Source organism: Calliphora vicina, chromosome 4, assembly GCF_958450345.1.
Source record: "Calliphora vicina chromosome 4, idCalVici1.1, whole genome shotgun sequence".
Lineage (NCBI taxonomy): Eukaryota > Metazoa > Arthropoda > Insecta > Diptera > Calliphoridae > Calliphora > Calliphora vicina.
In genome coordinates, this window is record NC_088783.1 from 85,581,146 (window position 1) to 85,604,173 (window position 23,028).

A 23,028-nucleotide genomic window follows, 5' to 3' on the forward strand; every position below is an offset into this window, starting at 1 on the left:
TAAATATTTTTTTAGCCCAATTTCCAATAAACCGAACCTTCAATATTTTAATCGATGGATAGATTTTAGGATTTTCATTATCTTAATAAAATCAAATAATTTGTTTTGTTTGCTCAATTTTGAGGCTGTCTGTATATAACAAAAATGGTATTTTTAATAATTTTATATAAAAAGTTAGAATTTTTGTTTATATTTTACTGTTTAAATAAAAGTATCGGTATTGTACAACACTAGTTTAAATAATTATAATAACAAAAGTGGCAATCAAAATTGCTCATCAAAAACTTTACTAATTTTAAAGGCAATCACTTATTGAATGCATTACTTTGCAACCATAATTACAGTCCATTACGTTACAAATTATTTCTTTAGTGTTATTTTTACTGACTGCTAATGAAACATTTTTAGTATTTCATCAACTAAAAAATTGTTTCTTAAATACATGTATTTCTGCTTAAAAATTACAAATAAGTCACTAAATAGTACTCGCTTTAATAAAAATCAAATTTCATGTTTTCTTTAGGATAATATCAGAGCAACTCAGTAGGGTGCATTTGATTCAATTGTTATGTTCGCCACTGTATGCACAATCACATATTTATAATGTAGGCGGTATTAAAACACAACAGAAATTAGTTATTAAATTACATAATCAATATTAATAAGTTTATATTTAATTAAATGTGACATTCTCTCACAGGTTAGCTAGGGCAATAGCAATATACATATATAAAGCAAATAGTCATAGTATTAATTTACAAATGCGACTAAACTAAAACAAACTTAAAATCAAAATATAAATAGTTGCACATATTTTACACGATGAACACTAAAACTTGAAAAGAATTTCCTTTTATCGAACGGAAGCTTTTAAATAAGCTAAACAGTTTACCCAGACCTCTAGTAGTCGACGTGTTATATTCAAAGCGACATCGGTTAAAAGACCAAAGCGAACAAAATAAAAATAAATTATTTTAAATAATTTAAAAATTAAACCAAAAACTAAGTAATTAAATTGAATATTGAATCAAAGTAAAAAAAGTTTGTGATGTAGACTATATCAATAAAAACTTAAACTAAAATGCAAAAATTCATACTTGTGTTGAGTGTTCTGGCAGTAATGACAACCGCCTTAACTTACTATGGTAAACCATACATACACATATATCAAGGAAACAAACCAAATCAATTAATAATCAATATACGACATCCTTGTACCAATGAAACGCGCACTGAGATTCACCAAACTTGTACCACACCTAAGCCAAAACAGGATGAATGCCATGAAGATTCTGGTGGTCAAAAAGGAGGCGGCGACACTACAGAAGAATCATATACAACTGCAAGAAAAGTAACATTTGGACCTTTCACTACAGACGAACAAAGTTTAAATATTTCAACTGAAATGTCCTCAACATATTCAACTTTATTGCCAGGAACTCAAATTACAGATTCAGAGACCGTTGACGAAAATACCACTTTCCCATCTGAAGCCCTTCTGAGTACAATTTTCCCAACAGAAACTACTACTTCACCAGAACAAGACTGTAAAAATTCAGGTAAATGTGACAAATCTTCAGAGAGTAAGGAGCACGAGTGCGAGCCATCGGGAAGCTGCAATATATTCCCAGACAGTAAAGAAATAAATTGCAATGATTCCAGCAGTTGTAACTCATCATCTGAGAGTGAAGAAAAAGATTGTACAAATTCAAAAAATTGTAACTCATCATCAGAGAGTAATGAAAAAAATTGTACAAATTCAAAAAGTTGTGATTCATCATCAGAGAGTGAAGAAAACGATTGTAGCTCCTCAGAGAGTTGCGACTCTTCCGCAGAAAGTAACGAAAGCGATTGTGAAAAATCCAAATCATGTGATACGTCTATAAACAGCAAAGAAAAAGAATGTGATTCCCAATCAGGAAGTGAAGAAATCAATTGTCATTACAACTCAACAGTTAAAACAACAACAGCCGCCTCAATTTCGACAAAAGAATCCACAGTTCTATCATCGTCAACCGAACATGATACAATTTCATTGTCACCAGATTCTCATATCAGCACAACAATCACTGATGTTCGAGATACTACTCATTCCGAAATATCAACGACAATGGACTCTACAAAACCGTGGTCAACAACAGAGCATGAAACAACAACATTGGCAACAGATACTTCAGCCAAAACCACAAGCTCCACAGATTTGTGGTCAACAACGGTTCAGGACATAACATCATTGTCAACAGATACTCCTGTCAGCATCACAAGCCCTGGTGATGATGAAAGTACTCGGTCAGAAATATCTACGACAAAAGACTCTACAGATTTGTGGTCAACAACGGATCATGACATAACATCAATGTCAACAGATACTCCTCTCATTACCACAAGTCGTGGTGATGGAGAAAGTACTCAGTCCGAAATCTCTACGACAGAGGACCCTACAGATTTGTGGTCCACAACGGATCATGACATAACATCAATGTCAACAGATACTCCTGTTAGTACCACAAGTCCTGGCGATGGAGAAAGTACTCTGTCCGTAATATCTACGACAAAGGACTCTACAGATTTGTGGTCCACAACGGATCATGACATAACACCATTCTCAACGTATACTCCTCCTAGTGTCACAAGTCCTGGTGATGGAGAAAGTACTCAGTCCGAAATATCTACGACAAAGGACTCTACAGATTTGTGGTCCACAACGGATCATGACATAACATCATTGTCAACAGATACTCCTCTCAGCACCACAAGTCCTGGTGATGGTGAAAGTACTCAGTCCGAATTATCTACGACAAAGGATTCTACCGATCGGTGGTCTACAACGGATCATGACATAACATCATTGTCAACAGATACTCCTCTCAGCACCACAGGTCATGGTGATGGAGAAAGTACTCAGTCCGAAATACCTACGACAAAGGACACTACAGATTTGTGGTCAACAACGGATCATGACATAACATCACTGTCAACAGACACTCCTGTCAGCACCACAAGTCCCGGTGATGGAGAAAGCACTCAGTCCGAGGCATCTACGACAAAGGACTCTACCGATCTGTGGTCCACAACTGACCACGATATAACATCATTGCCAACAGATACTCCTGTCAGCACCACAATCCCCGGTGATGGAGAAAGTACTCAGTCCGAAATATCTACGACAAAGTACACTACAGATTTGTGGTCAACAACGGATCATGACATACCATCACTGTCAACAGATACTCCTGTCAGCACCACAACTCCTGGTGATGGAGAAAGTACTCTGTCCGAAATATCTACGACAAAGGACTCTACAGATTTGTGGTCCACAACGGATCATGACATAACATCATTGTCAACAGATAATCCTGTTAGTACCACAAGTCCTGGTGATGGAGAAAGTACTCAGTCCGAAATGTCTACGACAAAGGACTCTACATTTTTGTGGTCAACAACGAATCATGACATAACATCACTGTCAACAGATGCTCCTCTCAGTACCACAAGCCCTGTTGATGGAGAAAGTACAAAGTCCGAAATATCTACGACAATGGACTCTACAGATTTGTGGTCAACAACAGATCATGACATAACATCATTGTCAACAGATACTCCTCTCAGCACCACAAGTCCTGCCGATGGAGAAAGTACTCTGTCCGAAATATCTACGACAAAGGACTCTACCGATCTGTGGTCCACAACGGATCATGACATAACATCATTGTCAACAGATACTCCTCTCAGCACCACAGGTCATGGTGATGGAGAAAGTACTCAGTCCGAAATACCTACGACAAAGGACACTACAGATTTGTGGTCAACAACGGATCGTGACATAACATCACTGACAACAGATACTCCTGTCAGCACCACAACTCCTGGTGATGGAGAAAGTACTCAGTTCGAATTATCTACGACAAAGGACTCTACAGATTTGTGGTCCACAACGGATCATGACATAACATCATTGTCAACAGATACTCCTCTCAACACCACAAGTCCTGGTGATGGAGAAAGTACTCAGTTCGAATTATCTACGACAAAGGACTCTATAGATTTGTGGTCAACAACGGATCATGACATCACATCATTGTCGACAGATAATCCTGTTAGTACCACAAATCCTGGTGATGGAGAAAGTACTCAGTCCGAAATACCTACGACAAAGGACACTACAGATTTGTGGTCAACAACGGATCATGCCATAACATCATTGTCAACAGATACTCCTCTCAGCACCACAGGTCATGGTGATGGAGAAAGTACTCAGTTCGAATTATCTACGACAAAGGACTCTACAGATTTGTGGTCGACAACGGATCATGACATAACATCATTGTCAACAGATACTCCTCTCAGCACCACAAGTCCTGGTGATGGAGAAAGTACTCTGTCCGAAATATCTACGACAAAGGACTCTACAGATTTGTGGTCCACAAAGGATCATGACATTACATCATTGTCGACAGATAATCCTGTTAGTACCACAAGCCCTGGTGATGGAGAAAGTATCCAGTCCGAAATATCTACGACAAAGGACTCTACAGATTTATGGTCCACAACGGATCATGTCATAACATCATTGTCGACAGATAATCCTGTTAGTACCACAAGCCCTGGTGATGGAGAAAGTACTCAGACCGAAATATCTACGACAAAGGACTCTACAGATTTGTGGTCCACAACGGATTATGACATAACATCATTGTCAACAGATAATCCTCCTAGTACCACAAGTCCTGATGATGGAGAAAGTACTCAGTCCGAAATATCTACGACAAAGTACTCTACAGATTTGTGGTCAACAACGGATCATGACATAACATCATTGTCGACAGATACTCCTCTCATTACCACAAGTCCTAGTGATGGAGAAAGTACTCAGTCCGAAATATCTACGACAAAGGACCCTACAGATTTGTGGTCCACAACGGATCATGACATAACATCAATGTCAACAGATACTCCTGTCAGTACAACAACTCCTGGTGATGGACAAAGTACTCAGTCCGAAATATCTACGACAAAGGACGCTACATATTTGTGGTCAACAACGGATCATATCATTACATCATTGTCAACAGATACTCCTCTCAGCACCACAGGTCATGGTGATGGAGAAAGTACTCAGTCCGAAATACCTACGACAAAGGACACTACAGATTTGTGGTCAACAACGGATCATGACATAACATCACTGTCAACAGACACTCCTGTCAGCACCACAAGTCCTGGTGATGGAGAAAGCACTCAGTCCGAGGCATCTACGACAAAGGACTCTACCGATCTGTGGTCCACAACTGACCACGATATAACATCATTGCCAACAGATACTCCTGTCAGCACCACAATCCCCGGTGATGGAGAAAGTACTCAGTCCGAAATATCTACGACGAAGGACACTACAGATTTGTGGTCAACAACGGATCATGACATAACATCACTGTCAACAGATACTCCTGTCAGCACCACAACTCCTGGTGATGGAGAAAGTACTCAGTCCGAAATATCTACGACAAAGGACACTACAGATTTGTGGTCAACAACGGATCATGACATAACATCATTGTCAACAGATACTCCTGTCAGCACCACAACTCCTGGTGATGGAGAAAGTACTCAGTCCGAGGCATCTACGACAAAGGACTCTAGCGATCTGTGGTCCACAACTGACCACGATATAACATCATTGCCAACAGATACTCCTGTCAGCACCACAATCCCCGGTGATGGTGAAAGTACTCAGTCCGAAATATCTGCGACAAAGGACTCTACAGATTTGTGGTCAACAACAGATCATGACATTACATCATTGTCAACAAATACTCCTCTCAGAACCACAAGTCCTGGTGATGGAGAAAGTACTCAGTCCGAAATATCTACGACAAAGGACTCTACAGATTTGTGGTCAACAACGGATCATGACATAACATCATTGTCAACAGATACTCCTCTCAGTACAACAATTCCTGGTGATGGAGAAAGTACTCAGTCCGAAATATCTACGACAAAAGACTCTACAGATTTGTGGTCAACAACGGATCATGACATAACATCATTGTCAACAGATAATCCTCTCAGTACCACAAGTCCTGGTGATGAAGAAAGTACTCGGTCAGAAATATCTACGACAAAAGACTCTACAGATTTGTGGTCAACAACGGATCATGACATAACATCAATGTCAGCAGATACTCCTCTCATTACCACAAGTCGTGGTGATGGAGAAAGTACTCAGTCCGAAATCTCTGCGACAAAGGACCCTACAGATTTGTGGTCCACAACGGATCATGACATAACATCAATGTCAACAGATACTCCTGTCAGTACAACAACTCCTGGTGATGGACAAAGTACTCAGTCCGAAATATCTACGACAAAGGACTTTACAGATTTGTGGTCAACAACGGATCATGACATTACATCATTGTCAACAGATAATCCTCTCAGTACCACAAGTCCTGGTGATGAAGAAAGTACTCGGTCAGAAATATCTACGACAAAGGACTCTACAGATTTGTGGTCCACAAAGGATCATGACATTACATCATTGTCAACAGATACTCCTGTTAGTACCACAAGTACTGGTGATGGAGAAAGTACTCAGTCCGAAATATCTACGACAAAGGACTCTACAGATTTGTGGTCCACAAAGGATCATGACATTACATCATTGTCAACAGATAATTCTGTTAGTACCACAAGTACTGGTGATGGAGAAAGTACTCAGTCCGAAATATCTACGACAAAGGACTCTACAGATTTGTGGTCGACAACGGATCATGACATAACATCATTGTCAACAGATACTCCTCTCAGCACCACAAGTCCTGGTGATGGAGAAAGTACTCTGTCCGAAATATCTACGACAAAGGACTCTACAGATTTGTGGTCCACAAAGGATCATGACATTACATCATTGTCAACAGATACTCCTGCTAGTACCACAAGTCCTGGTGATGGAGAGAGTACTCAGTCCGAAATATCTACAACAAAGGACTCTATTGACATAACATCATTGTCGACAGATAATCCTGTTAGTACCACAAGCCCTGGTGATGGAGAAAGTACCCAGTCCGAAATATCTACGACAAAGGACTCTACAGATTTATGGTCCACAACGGATCATGTCATAACATCATTGTCGACAGATAATCCTGTTAGTACCACAAGCCCTGGTGATGGAGAAAGTACTCAGACCGAAATATCTACCACAAAGGACTCTACAGATTTGTGGTCCACAACCGATTATGACATAACATCATTGTCAACAGATACTCCTCCTAGTACCACAAGTCCTGGTGATGGAGAAAGTACTCAGTCCGAAATATCTACGACAAAGTACTCTACAGATTTGTGGTCAACAACGGATCATGTCATAACATCATTGTCGACAGATACTCCTCTCATTACCACAAGTCCTAGTGATGGAGAAAGTACTCAGTCCGAAATATCTACGACAAAGGACCCTACAGATTTGTGGTCCACAACGGATCATGACATAACATCAATGTCAACAGATACTCCTGTCAGTACAACAATTCCTGGTGATGGACAAAGTACTCAGTCCGAAATATCTACGACAAAGGACTCTACATATTTGTGGTCAACAACGGATCATATCATTACATCATTGTCAACATATAATCCTGTTAGTACCACAAGCCATGGTGATGGAGAAAGTACTCAGTCCGAAATATCTACGACAAAGGACTCTACAGATTTGTGGTCAACAACGGATCATGACATAACACCATTGTCAACGGATACTCCTCCTAGTATCACAAGTCCTGGTGATGGAGAAAGTACTCAGTCCGAAATATCTACGACAAAGGACTCTACAGATTTGTGGTCCACAACGGATCATGACATAACATCATTGTCAACAGATAATCCTGTTAGTACCACAAGTCCTGGTGATGGAGAAAGTACTCAGTCCGAAATATCTACGACAAAGGACTCTACAGATTTGTGGTCCACAACGGATCATGACATAACATCATTGTCAACAGATACTCCTCTCAGCACCACAAGTCCTGGTGATGGTGAAAGTACTCAGTCCGAAATATCTACGACAAAGGATTCTACCGATCGGTGGTCCACAACGGATCATGACATAACATCATTGTCAACAGATACTCCTCTCAGCACCACAGGTCATGGTGATGGAGAAAGTACTCAGTCCGAAATACCTACGACAAAGGACACTACAGATTTGTGGTCAACAACGGATCATGACATAACATCACTGTCAACAGACACTCCTGTCAGCACCACAAGTCCTGGTGATGGAGAAAGCACTCAGTCCGAGGCATCTACGACAAAGGACTCTACCGATCTGTGGTCCACAACTGACCACGATATAACATCATTGCCAACAGATACTCCTGTCAGCACCACAATCCCCGGTGACATAACATCAGTGTCGACAGATAATCCTGTTAGTACCACAAGCCCTGGTGATGGAGAAAGTACTCAGTCCGAAATATCTACGACAAAGGACTCTACAGATTTGTGGTCCACAACGGATCATGACATAACATCATTGCCAACAGATACTCCTCTCAGGACCACAAGTCTTGGTGATGCAGAAAGTACTCAAATATCTACGACAAAGGACTCTGCAGATTTGTGGTCCACAACGGATCATGACATAACATCATTGTCGACAGATACTCCTCTCATTACCACAAGTCCTGGTGATGGAGAAAGTACTCAGTCCGAAATATCTACGACAAAGGACTCTACAGATTTGTGGTCCACAACGGATCATGACATTACATCATTGTCAACAGATACGCCTCCTAGTACCGCAAGTCCTGGTGATGGAGAAAGTACTCAGTCCGAAATATCTACGACAAAGGACTCTACAGATTTGTGGTCCACAACGGATTATGACATAACATCAGTGTCGACAGATAATCCTGTTAGTACCACAAGCCCTGGTGATGGAGAAAGTACTCAGTCCGAAATATCTACGACAAAGGACTCTACAGATTTGTGGTCCACAACGGATCATGACATAACATCATTGTCAACAGATACTCCTCTCATTACCACAAGTCGTGGTGATGGAGAAAGTACTCAGTCCGAAATCTCTGCGACAAAGGACCCTACAGATTTGTGGTCCACAACGGATCATGACATAACATCAATGTCAACAGATACTCCTCTCAGCACCACAAGTCCTGGTGATGGTGAAAGTACTCAGTCCGAAATATCTACGACAAAGGATTCTACCGATCGGTGGTCCACAACGGATCATGACATAACATCATTGTCAACAGATAATCCTGTTAGTACCACAAGTCCTGGTGATGGAGAAAGTACTCAGTCCGAAATATCTACGACAAAGGACTTTACAGATTTGTGGTCCACAACGGATCATGACATAACATCATTGTCAACAGATACTCCTCTCAGCACCACAAGTCCTGGTGATGGTGAAAGTACTCAGTCCGAAATATCTACGACAAAGGATTCTACAGATTTGTGGTCCACAACGGATCATGACATAACATCATTGTCAACAGATAATCCTGTTAGTACCACAAGTCCTGGTGATGGAGAAAGTACTCAGTCCGAAATATCTACGACAAAGGACTCTACAGATTTGTGGTCCACAACGGATCATGACATAACATCATTGTCAACAGATACTCCTCTCAGCACCACAAGTCCTGGTGATGGTGAAAGTACTCAGTCCGAAATATCTACGACAAAGGATTCTACCGATCGGTGGTCCACAACGGATCATGACATAACATCATTGTCAACAGATACTCCTCTCAGCACCACAGGTCATGGTGATGGAGAAAGTACTCAGTCCGAAATACCTACGACAAAGGACACTACAGATTTGTGGTCAACAACGGATCATGACATAACATCACTGTCAACAGACACTCCTGTCAGCACCACAAGTTCTGGTGATGGAGAAAGCACTCAGTCCGAGGCATCTACGACAAAGGACTCTACCGATCTGTGGTCCACAACTGACCACGATATAAAATCATTGCCAACAGATACTCCTGTCAGCACCACAATCCCCGGTGATGGAGAAAGTACTCAGTCCGAAATATCTACGACAAAGGACACTACAGATTTGTGGTCAACAACGGATCATGACATAACATCACTGTCAACAGATACTCCTATCAGCACCACAACTCCTGGTGATGGAGAAAGTACTCAGTCCGAAATATCTACGACAAAGGACTCTACAGATTTGTGGTCCACAACGGATCATGACATAACACCATTGTCAACAGATAATCCTGTTAGTACCACAACTCCTGGTGATGGAGAAAGTACTCAGTCCGAAATATCTACGACAAAGGACTCTACATTTTTGTGGTCAACAACGAATCATGACATAACATCACTGTCAACAGATGCTCCTCTCAGTACCACAAGCCCTGTTGATGGAGAAAGTACAAAGTCCGAAATATCTACGACAATGGACTCTACAGATTTGTGGTCAACAACAGATCATGACATAACATTATTGTCAACAGATACTCCTCTCAGCACCACAAGTCCTGCCGATGGAGAAAGTACTCTGTCCGAAATATCTACGACAAAGGACTCTACCGATCTGTGGTCCACAACGGATCATGACATAACATCATTGTCAACAGATACTCCTCTCAGCACCACAGGTCATGGTGATGGAGAAAGTACTCAGTCCGAAATACCTACGACAAAGGAGACTACAGATTTGTGGTCAACAACGGATCATGACATAACATCACTGTCAACAGATACTCCTGTCAGCACCACAACTCCTGGTGATGGAGAAAGTACTCAGTTCGAATTATCTACGACAAAGGACTCTACAGATTTGTGGTCCACAACGGATCATGACATAACATCATTGTCGACAGATAATCTTGTTAGTACCACAAGTCCTGGTGATGAAGAAAGTACTCAGCCCGAAATATCTACGACAATGGACTCTACAGATTTGTGGTCAACAACAGATCATGACATAATATCATTTCCAACAGATACTCCTGTCAGCACCACAATTCCCGGTGATGGAGCAACTACTCAGTCCGAAATATTTACGACAAAGGACTCTACAGATTTGTGGTCCACAACGGTTCATGACATAACATCATTGTCAACAGATACTCCTCTCAACACCACAAGTCCTGGTGATGGAGAAAGTACTCAGTTCGAATTATCTACGACAAAGGACTCTATAGATTTGTGGTCAACAACGGATCATGACATAACATCATTGTCGACAGATAATCCTGTTAGTACCACAAATCCTGGTGATGGAGAAAGTACTAAGTCCGAAATACCTACGACAAAGGACACTACAGATTTGTGGTCAACAACGGATCATGCCATAACATCATTGTCAACAGATACTCCTCTCAGCACCACAGGTCATGGTGATGGAGAAAGTACTCAGTTCGAATTATCTACGACAAAGGACTCTAAAGATTTGTGGTCCACAAAGCATCATGACATAACATCATTGTCAACAGATACTCCTCTCAGCACCACAAGTCCTGGTGATGGAGAAAGTACTCTGTCCGAAATATCTACGACAAAGGACTCTACAGATTTGTGGTCCACAAAGGATCATGACATTACATCATTGTCAACAGATACTCCTCCTAGTACCACAAGTCCTGGTGATGGAGAAAGTACTCAGTCCGAAATATCTACGACAAAGGACTCTATTGACATAACATCATTGTCGACAGATAATCCTGTTAGTACCACAAGCCTTGGTGATGGAGAAAGTACCCAGTCCGAAATATCTACGACAAAGGACTCTACAGATTTATGGTCCACAACGGATCATGTCATAACATCATTGTCGACAGATAATCCTGTTAGTACCACAAGCCCTGGTGATGGAGAAAGTACTCAGACCGAAATATCTACGATAAAGGACTCTACAGATTTGTGGTCCACAACGGATTATGACATAACATCATTGTCAACAGATACTCCTCCTAGTACCACAAGTCCTGGTGATGGAGAAAGTACTCAGTCCGAAATATCTACGACAAAGGACACTACAGATTTGTGGTCAACAACGGATCATGACATAACATCATTGTCAACAGATACTCCTGTCAGCACCACAACTCCTGGTGATGGAGAAAGTACTCAGTCCGAGGCATCTACGACAAAGGACTCTAGCGATCTGTGGTCCACAACTGACCACGATATAACATCATTGTCAACAGATACTCCTCCTAGTACCACAAGTCCTGGTGATGAAGAAAGTACTCAGACCGAAATATCTACGACAAAGGACTCTACAGATTTGTGGTCCACAACGGATCATGACATAACATCATTGTCAACAGATACTCCTCCTAGTATCACAAGTCCTGGTGATGGAGAAAGTACTCAGTCCGAGATATCTACGACAAAGGACTCTACAGATTTGTGGTCCACAACGGATCATGACATAACATCATTGTCGACAGATACTCCTCTCATTACCACAAGTCCTGGTGATGGAGAAAGTACTCAGTCCGAAATATCTACGACAAAGGACTCTACTGATTTGTGGTCAACTACGGATCATGACATAACATCATTGCCAACAGATACTCCTCTCAGGACCACAAGTCTTGGTGATGGAGAAAGTACTCAAATATCTACGACAAAGGACTCTACAGATTTGTGGTCAACAACGGATCATGACATTACATCATTGTCAACAGATACTGCTCCTAGTACCACAAGTCCTGGTGATGGAGAAAGTACTCAGCCCGAAATATCTACGACAAAGGACTCTACGAATTTGTGGTCCACAACGGATCATGACACAACATTGTCAACAGATAGTCCTCTCAGCACCACAAGTTTTGGTGATGGAGAAAGTACTCAGTCCGAAATATCTACGACTACGGATTTGTGGTTGACATCGAAGCATGAAACGACAACATTATCAACAGATACTCATGTCAGTACGACAAGCGCTGACGATTGTAAAGTCTCAAAGGATTGCGATTCATCGTCCGAAAGTGAAGAGAAATACTGTGATGAAATTTGTGGAAAATCATCGGAAAATGAAGAAAGTGATTGTGACAGATCTAAGAAGTGCGACACATCGTCAGATATTGAGAATAAAGATTGTGACAAATCAACAAATTGTGACAAATCATTAGAGAGTGAACAAAAAGATTGTGAAAAATCGAAAAATTGTGAAAAGTCGTCAGAAAGTGATGAAAAAAGTTGTCACAAATCAGAGAATTGTGACAGTTCATCACAAAGCTTAGAAAAAAGTTGTGACAAATCGAAAAATTGTGATATGTCAGCAGAAAATGAGGATAAAAGTTGTGGCAAATCGGAAAATTGTGAAAAGTCATCAGATATCGATGAAAAAAGTTGCAACAAATCGAGAGATTGTGAGAAATCATCTGAGAGTGAAGAGAGAAAATGTAGCAAATCAAACAATTGTGACAAGTCATCAGAAAGCGTAGAAAGAAATTGTGATAAATCAAGGAATTGTGATAAATCATCAGAGAGTGAAGAAAAAAGTTGTGACAAATCAAAGAATTGTGACAAATCATCTGAGAGTGTTGACACAAGTTGTAGCATAGCGAAAAATTGTGACAAGTCATCAGAGAGCGATGAAAAAAATTGCGACAAATCGTCGAATTGTGATAAATCATCAGAGAGTGAAGAAAAAAGTTGTGACAAATCAAAGAATTGTGACAAGTCATCAGAGAGCGATGAAAAAAGTTGTGACAAATCGACGAATTGTGATAAATCATCAGAGAGTGAAGAAAAAAGTTGTGGCAAATCGAAAAATTGTGACAAGTCAGAGAGCGATGAAAAAAGTTGCGACAAATCGAGAGATTGTGAGAAATCATCTGAAAGTGAAGAGAAAAGTTGTGGCAAATCAAAGAATTGTGACAAGTCATCAGAAAGCGTAGAAACAAATTGTGATAAATCAAGGAATTGTGATAAATCATCAGAGAGTGAAGAAAAAAGTTGTGACAAATCAAAGAATTGTGACAAGTCATCAGAGAGCGATGAAAAAAGTTGTGACAACTCGAGCAATTGTGATTCAACATCAAAAAATGCGGATAAAGAATGTAACAAATCGTACGAAAGAGACTGTGACACATCTGCCGTGAGCGCAGTAAGTATTTACACTAAATCTGATTTGTTATTGGAAACAACAACATTTTCATATTCCCATCAATCTTTAGATGTCGACACAACAAAAAAAGCAATTACGCAAGGAACAGAAGAGCCACCAAACAGTTCGAAAAGTGCACATGAAAAAACATCAACAACCAAATCATTAGTTATGGATTCTACCTTATTGTCACAATCTACTACAACTATTAAAAATTTAGTCACAAATAAAGAAATATTTACAACTGATACCTCATCCACTGTGAATGCAGAAAGTAATTCCGCTGTGACCACAATGTCTTCAGTTGTAACATCAACTATAGAATCAGATAATATAGATCTTAATTCTGAAATCTCAACAAGCCTGCCAATGGAAACAGTATCGATTCTATCGGAGGATTTGCATGTTGATGTTGCCACAACATCTTCTAACTCAAACCTTGTGACGTTAACAGACCACACTACTGACTCAAGTACAGAATCTTCAAAGTTGCAGAGTATTACTGATTCAACCACGAAAGTAACTTGCGTAGATGCAAAACCATCCTTCTATCCCTGCCATCAAAGCTTCCAGCCTTCAAATTGTTCGGAATTATTACAGAATTGCTTAAATATGACACATATCATTGAATACAAAAGCAGCAGTGACATTAACAAATTTGTGATTAAATTTCGACATGTGTCAAAGAAGGATCAAACGTGAATGATCACGTGACAATTTCGAATAAATTATTGTGTCTATTTTTATTTAGTTTATATTTAGTTGTAATAGCATCCACTTTATTTTTAATCAATTATAATAGTAACCGAAACAATACGAAATAACCAATCAATGCCTTAGATTATAAATATTTATTTATTACAATAAATAACTCAATACAAATACATGGACATTGCTTGATTAAATATTTTATATACATAATTATATTTCATACAAACTTAACGGATATTATTTAGCTGTATCTTGAAATTATAATCGGAAATTTAAGGAAATATGTATGTTACTCCCACATACGAAGATATACTTTTACTAATACAATTATGCGATTATTTGTCTTTTTCATTTAGAAATTGTATGAGAATTTATGAAAATGTATGCATGCATTTATGAGTTTATTCAAATAGATAAATGTCGAGAAGATACTCACAAGCAAACACACTCAAACTTTTGTATATACACATCGGTACTAGGGTGGGCTCGTTTAAATGGAGTCAAAATGTTCAAAAAAATTAACTCAAAAACCGTTGGTCCGCTATTATTCAAATCTCGGAGTTATAATAACAAATTGAAGCAAAAAATATATTTTTTACGTGAAAATAGCAAATTTTTTTTATTTTAAAAATCTCCTGAAAAATTTAAAACGCCAGAAATTGCCATTGATTTATCGCAAAGCAACAAAATGAGATATTGATAAAGCAATAAACCTGAACAATTTCTGGTGTTTTGGATTTTTCATGAGTTTTTTAAAACAGATCAGATTTCAGCAGCTCATAATAGATAGGACCTTACCGCTATGGATATTTGGCTTTGCTGTCGATTTGGCTGGTTGGTCGTGCTTCCAATACGCTTCGGGTTATCGTAATGGATACATTTTTCATCGCGTTCAAGCAGTATTTCTGAAATACAAAATCGTCTTTCAAGGTCTCTCTTTATAATCTGAAGTTTAGTACTTAAACTTCAGATTATAAAATATTTGTGAGTAACACTTACGGTACATAGAACTTATTACAAAGTAAGTACGTCAGCCAGTAATGGTTTGTCATTACCAAGATATTGATGGGCTGCATTCCAAAATCTAACCCTAGAATATTTTTTTTAAAAGTTAGGAACATCGACATCTTTTATGGGTGGCACCCTAAAGCATACACGCAAGCAGGAGTATATGAATGCATTTGCAGATAAGGAGCTCTCCTGGTACTCCACATACATATAATATGTGGATGTTTGTGTGTGTGTATTTTTAAATATCCAATTTTTAGTTTTTGTACTAATTTTTGGTTTATTGTTGATATAAATTAAGAGTTTTGCATGTCTTTAAATTAATATTTGTATAAAAGAAAGCATATCGTAACAAATATGATAAGCTGCACATTAAATTATTCAATACTAGTTGACCGCCCCGGCTTTGTCCGGTAGCATTTACTAATGTTAGTTCTTCAAGTTTCTCCAACCCACATACACTTGCTAGGGTTCTATAGCTGAAACAAAAAGTCGACTTTTTTCGACTATTTTCGACTTTTTGCAACTTTTTACCATTTCTTGTAAAAAATACATAGTTTCTACATTTATTGATGCGCCTTTTGTAATGTTTGGCAATAAAAATGAAATTTATCAAGGCAATAATAGTTAGAAGAATGTTGTGTAGAAAAAAGCTTTAATTTATAAACATTTATTTATTATTTATATTAGCACACACTACAAAAAGTGTAAAAAATTTCAATAGTTTTAGTATAATGTTGCAATTAAATATTTTTTTTAACTATCTAAAAAGTCGACTTTTATCGACTATTCGACTTTTATCGACTATTCGACTTTTGAGATAACATAATCGATTGTTCGACTTTTTTCCGACCAAAAAGTCGATTTCGACTTTTTTCAGCAAAAAGTCGATTGTTCGAACAATCGATTTATAGAACCCTAACACTTGCCTGTTTTTTATGCCTGAAACTTTATTTATTTGAATTAGGAAATAAAACAATGTACCTCATAGTATGAACATGAGTGTGTTTATATATTTTGGCATTTTCAATCGCCCATATCTAATGGATATTTACATGAACATAAATCAAGCATAAAAATGGCAAAAGTGCTTACTGATGTACTGTGTATGGATGTTTGTGAGTTTGTATATAAAATGATAAGAAAATGCAATGAAATGACCATATAAAATCCAAAACATGAGCATGTGTACATAATACATACATTCATATACATATATATTAATGTTTATTAGGCTGCCACCAAAAAATGTGTTTTTTGTAACAATTGTACAAATTCCTGTATTAAAAAGGGGAACAAGTTTTTTCTCTTATTTCTTTTAAAAGGAACAAACTATTTATTTATTTAATTACTCATTGAATAGTCATGTGGAAAATGCTAAAAACTGTTCTACTATTGTTAATAACTCATCTTTGGAGAAAAAAACTTCCAGTTGCTACAGCTTGGATCGTTCCAATGCGAAGATCTAATTGACTTTATTATGCTATGTCATCCTTTCCAACTTACTAACGGCTAACGTTAGAAAAAAAGTTTATGAAATTGTATCTTAAATAATATTTTTGTCTCCATGCAAATGGTGCCCTCCCTCCTGTATGAATGTAAGTACATATTGTAATCTAAATATATGTGTGTGAATGAGAGTGTATCTATTAAATTGTATATTGCTGCATGCTTATTGGAGTGTGCAACATTTATAGTTTGTATTGTTTGTATGTGCGTAGTTACATAATAATAACTACAACAACAATAGCAACAACGGCAACATTAAACTCCCTCACGGCATGATAACAAAATTCCGATATGATTGTGTTGCATTCGTCGTAAAATAAAAACAGGAAAATGCGCACAGGGTGGAGAAAGAATGCAGTTGAAAATATGAATGAATTAATGGTTGGCTGGTTGATGTGAATGCATGGAAGGATGGGTATGCCAAGTGGGTATAATACGGTAAGACCATGGCGCAACATCCCTTGGCGATAAAAACAATAATACCAGCAAAAAAATAAAACCTCTACAGTAAAACTCGGTTTTAACGAACTCCGCGGGAGCTGTTAAAATCAGCAGAATTCGTAGTGTCCAGAAAATACCAGCAGACAAATTCTCGCATTCACATGCGAAATAAAATGTGAACGGTTATTTGCATTCGAGAAAATACTACACTCTAAAAAATGCATGTAAATCTACTACTATAAAGTAAGTAAGTTTTCATGTAAACTTACACAATATGTTTATCAAAATCAATTACATACTTTTTTCAGCAAAAATACAAACAAAATGTTTTATTTTAAATTTTTATAATATAATAAGCATTTTATATTTAAAATTATATATATTGTGCATAAATTGAAGTTTTACACATAACGTGTGTAAAGTAATTCAAACGTTTAATATACAAATTGTCAAAATTTTATTTCTAAAAAAAACAAAAATCATTTATTACAGGGACGTAACTGTTATAACCAATATTGGAAAAAATCCTGAAATAATTGTTTATCAAGAATTTTTGAAAAATGGTCCCTGAATAACAGTTAAAAATAACCAATATTATTTTGGTCTTTGGTAACCATTATAAACGATTTTTATTTTATTTGGTCTTCAATAACCATTATGATAGATTTTTATTTTTTTAGGTCTTTAATAACCATTATAAAAGATTTTTATTTTTTTTGGTCTTCAATAACCATTATAAAATATTTTAATTTTTTTAGGTCTTTGATAACTATTATAAAAGATTTTTATTTTTTTTGGTCTTCCGTAAACATTATGAGTACCAACAAAGTTTTTTGGTCGCATGGACCTGGTTTTCTTGTATTTTAAAATAGACAGAGAAAGATAAATTGGTTCAGAATTTCATAAGAATCAAGAATATTTATGACTATAAACAGTTTTCTTTTAAAATGTGCAATATGTGGGAGCTATGGCTAATTATGGACCAATCGGCATAAAATTAAGTGACATGTCTTCTGTATATATGAAAGTTATTTGTGCTAAATTTTATTTGAATACCAACTTTTTTAAGAAATCTATACTCGTTAAAATGCTTTTCGGAAGTGGGACTTGTATGGGAGCTATGACTAATTATGGATCAATCGTCACAAAATTTAGTAGTGAGAGTTCGGCTTATATAAAACTTATTTGTACTGAATTTGGTTTGGATATCTATATAACTAAGATATTTATGAGGGATTATCTATTTTCAGATAGGACAATCGTTTGGGGGCTAGGAGAAATAATAGACCGATTTTAACCAAATTCAATAGACTTCGTCCTTGGGGCACTATACGCTATATCACTATGGTGGTGTAGGGTATAAATATTTGTAATGGCTGTAGTCTATCGAAGACCAAAAAAATTAAATTTTTTTATAATGGTTATCAAAGACCAAAAAAATAAAAATCATTCATAATGGTTATTGAAGACCAAAAAAAATAAAAATCTTTCATAATGGTTATCAGAGACCGAAATAAATAAAAATCTTTCATTATGATTATTGAAGACCAAAAAAAATAAAAATCTTTCATAATGGTTATCAAAGACCTAAAAAAAATTAAATTTTTCATAATGGTTATCAAAGACTAAAACTTTTTTGAGTTATTTATAATTGTTATTACGGGACCTATTTGTTTGCAGTTATTTTTTCTATAACCAATTGCTTATTTAAAAAAAAATAACAGTTATTTCGGGTCCCTGATTTATTATAAAAAAAATATTTGAATTTACACACAACATGTATTTTTACCCTAATTATAGAAGGAGAAAAATTTCCTACTATTAATGTAGGAAATTTACATGAAAATTTATTAGAGTGTAGCTATTGAACACAATCATTATAAATTTCTATACATTTCATTCGTGAATTAGCCCCCAGATTATTTGCCTGTCACATTAGATGCGTAACTAGACCCAGTGTGCGCCGCCTATATTTGATTTTGAAAATCAAACTCCTCCTCTAATAACGTGCGAAGTTTCGAAACAAAAAACTTGACCAGTAGTTTAGAAGTTACATATTTATTACCATTTATTTTACGATCGACTCCCCCCCCCCACTGTGCAAAGCAATGGTAAAACGCATAATTCGAACTGTATTTTTCAAGTTCGAATTATATAATTCGAAATTAGATGGGAAATGCAGACCGGATTGTCGGATTTTCAAATTCAAATTATTTAAATTTCTCTGTATGTATTTCAAATTTATCCAGACGCATTTTTTCCAGAGATCGATTGAAATAAGAAAATTGGGACAATAAAATGCAGTTCGTTATAACTAAATTTTACTGTATACAACTACTGTTATTAAACTCTAAATGAATTGCATTTCTATACACGCAATATCCAGTTTGTTAAACATTTTATGTTTTTTTTTTTAATTTTGTTTAGGTTTTTGGTGTGCAAAATATGGTGTGTGAGAGAGTGAGTTGTGTTCTACTTAAAAATTGTATAATGAACACATAAGTACATTAATTTAAACATATCTACGAGTAATAAATAGATTTTTGTTTTTACACCAGGTGTCCAAGAGGAAAATACTACCTTGTACGTAATTATAATGTGGGTATAAAACTATTATCAACAAGTCACTGGAAAATAGTAATTATAGTTATGTTAAGGGCCAGTAAAATGAATACGTTAAAAAGCATATATTTTTTTGCTTTTCTTTATATTTTTCATGAAATTTGATAACTCTGTTTAATGTTAGCATCCAAAAAATATTTGGCAGCAACAACAACAATTTCATGTGCAAATTTATCCTTTAGAAATTTATAGAAGTTTTGTTTGTATGCCGGCTCTCACACATACAAGTTTAATAAGATTATTCAATACTTGCACTCTCTTGTCTAGAAGTCTTTTGAAAATGAAATAAACTAAATGGGAAAATAGAAAAAACGGTTCAATTTCAATGCTTGTTTACTACTTGTCATCATCGGCAGCAAATGTAGCATGAAGAGAAATAACAGAAAATCTATTCAAAAGAAATGGTCTGTTTAATATATACACTGGCAAAAAAAAACTGTTTAAGTTTTTATAATTTTAGATTCTTTCCAGCAATTTGAATACTACATACATATGTTTTTTATGTTTGCTTTTATTTTTTTTTTAAATATTTATAACATATTTATAACTCAATTGAATGTTAACATTCTGTGAATATTTAGTTGCAATATTGTATTTATTTGCTGTTACAATTGCAATTACATTGTTGCTATATTGGTGAATATTTTCTCGTCCGGCTGTCGTATTTATTTATGCATTTAAAGGTGTAAGAGTATTTGATGTGTATATGTGTTTTAACGTATGTATCCCATAACATTATAGTGTCCGACCGATTAAACGGGATTTGGCCAAATATGCATTGAATCGGTTGGCATTTGGCCAAAAAGATTTTTAGTTTGCTAATATTATCAAAATATATAGATAACACTTTGCTCTAAATATAAAATTAATATTTATTGAATTAATCCGAAAATTTGAAAACAAATCTAATTTGTTTTTTATGTAGTTAATACAAAATTTAGCCGAATATTGCCTTCGGTCGGACACTAATTTTTTTTAGCTTAAAAATCAATATTTTATTTTACATTTTGAATAAATCCATTGCCTTAGAATGTGATTTTTTCATTTACACACCTTTTGACCAATTGTTATCGTTTTGTTTTGTTAGCAACAATGTTTCATATTTGTTTTTAATTTTTCTTGGAAACATTTAAACAATTTCATTTATTTTTTATAAATATTGACAGAAGTTTTGTTGTTGTGCAACGTATAAAAAAGTTTTAACACATACAGTAGAGACTGGAAATCATAAAAACACTTTGCAAAATAATTAAACATTTTTTTATTGGTTTGCTAACATAATTACCGCCGTAATCCCTAAAAGACATTTTCAGCTGAAGCAGTTGACACATAATTAAATACCAGCTATATTTAATTTTATAAATTATATTTACCAGTTTCAAATTGATAAAAACCTTGGTCCTAGACCAGTGTTCGGCAAAGAAATACATGGAACATGGATTGTATTAATATGAATTAACTTTTATTCTCTGTTACAATCTGACCAAACATTGATTATGATTTTCGATTATGTTTTAAAATTGTAGACCCTTCACCATGAGTGGCAAGGTGAATGGCAAGGAAAATAAAATTGAGAATTTTGACCTCCCCCCTCTAGAATTGTTCTATGTATTTAAAAGTTGAGGATCATTTTAACCCCATGTTCTAGTAAGGGTTAATTTTAATTTTTGTGCTATTATTGTAAATCTAGACCTTTTTCTTTATTATACCCTTCACTTTCGTGAGAAGGGTATATATAAGTTTGTCATTCCGTTTGTAATTTCTACATTTTTCATTGCCGACCCTATAAAGTATATATATTCTGGATCCTTATAGATAGCGGAGTCGATTAAGCCATGTCCGTCTGTCTGTTGAAATCAATTTTCTGAAGACCCCAGATATCTTCGGGATCCAAATCTTCAATAATTCTGTCAGACATGCTTTCGAGAATTTTGCTATTTAAAATCAGCAAAATCGGTCCACAAATGGCTGAGATATGAGGAAAAAACCAAGATTTTTGACCTATTTTTGATCTATATCTGGATTGTCATACATTTTTTTTCCAAAAAAAAAAAAAAATAATTTTTTTAAAAAATTTGGAAAAAACTTTTTTTAAAAAAAATTAAAAAAAAAATTAAATTTTGTTTACCTAAAAATATTTAAAAAAAATTTATTTTAAAGTATAATTTGATGAAGGGTGTATAAGATTCGGCACATCCGAATATAGCTCTCTTACTTGTTTTTCTTAAGTTTCATCAAAATATGTCCAAAAATATATATAACATTTGGCTATCTTTCCATGAGAAATTCCAATGAGCACATGGATAAGATATTTACACGTTTCAGAACTATTTAAGAATTTTGGCATCGATTTGTTAGTGCATATTTATGTCATATTTTTGCATTTTTAGAGCATATTTTACTGTTTAATAGCATATTTTGACTTTATCAAAAACAAATTTTGTCTTACTTATTTTTCGCTGTTGTGTTACAAAACTGATTCAAAATTGAAAAATAGATGGCTTTTTTTAATATAAAATAAGCACTATTTTAATAATAGCGACATCTAAATATAAAATTTGAGTTCCAATTCAAACTTAACCGTTCTAAGTGTTAAAGAAATATTATCTTTTAAATTTGCT

General features: G+C 36.0%; 2 protein-coding genes across 4 annotated transcripts in view; one reads left to right on the plus strand and one right to left on the minus strand.

Annotated features, from left to right (window-relative positions):
* kek5 (kekkon 5) overlaps positions 1–23,028 on the minus strand; it is a 279,052-nt gene that overhangs the window by 60,175 nt on the left and 195,849 nt on the right. The window lies entirely within an intron of this gene.
* LOC135958536 (mucin-17-like) lies at positions 1,121–14,818 on the plus strand. The gene has a single exon (XM_065509438.1). The coding sequence runs from the start codon at positions 1,121–1,123 to the stop codon at positions 14,816–14,818; it is 13,698 nt and encodes a 4,565-aa protein (XP_065365510.1).

Bases quoted from the DNA above. Each gene is read 5' to 3' on its own strand.
- LOC135958536 (XM_065509438.1), top strand. From the start codon at position 1,121: ATGACAACCGCCTTAACTTACTATGGTAAACCATACATACACATATAT.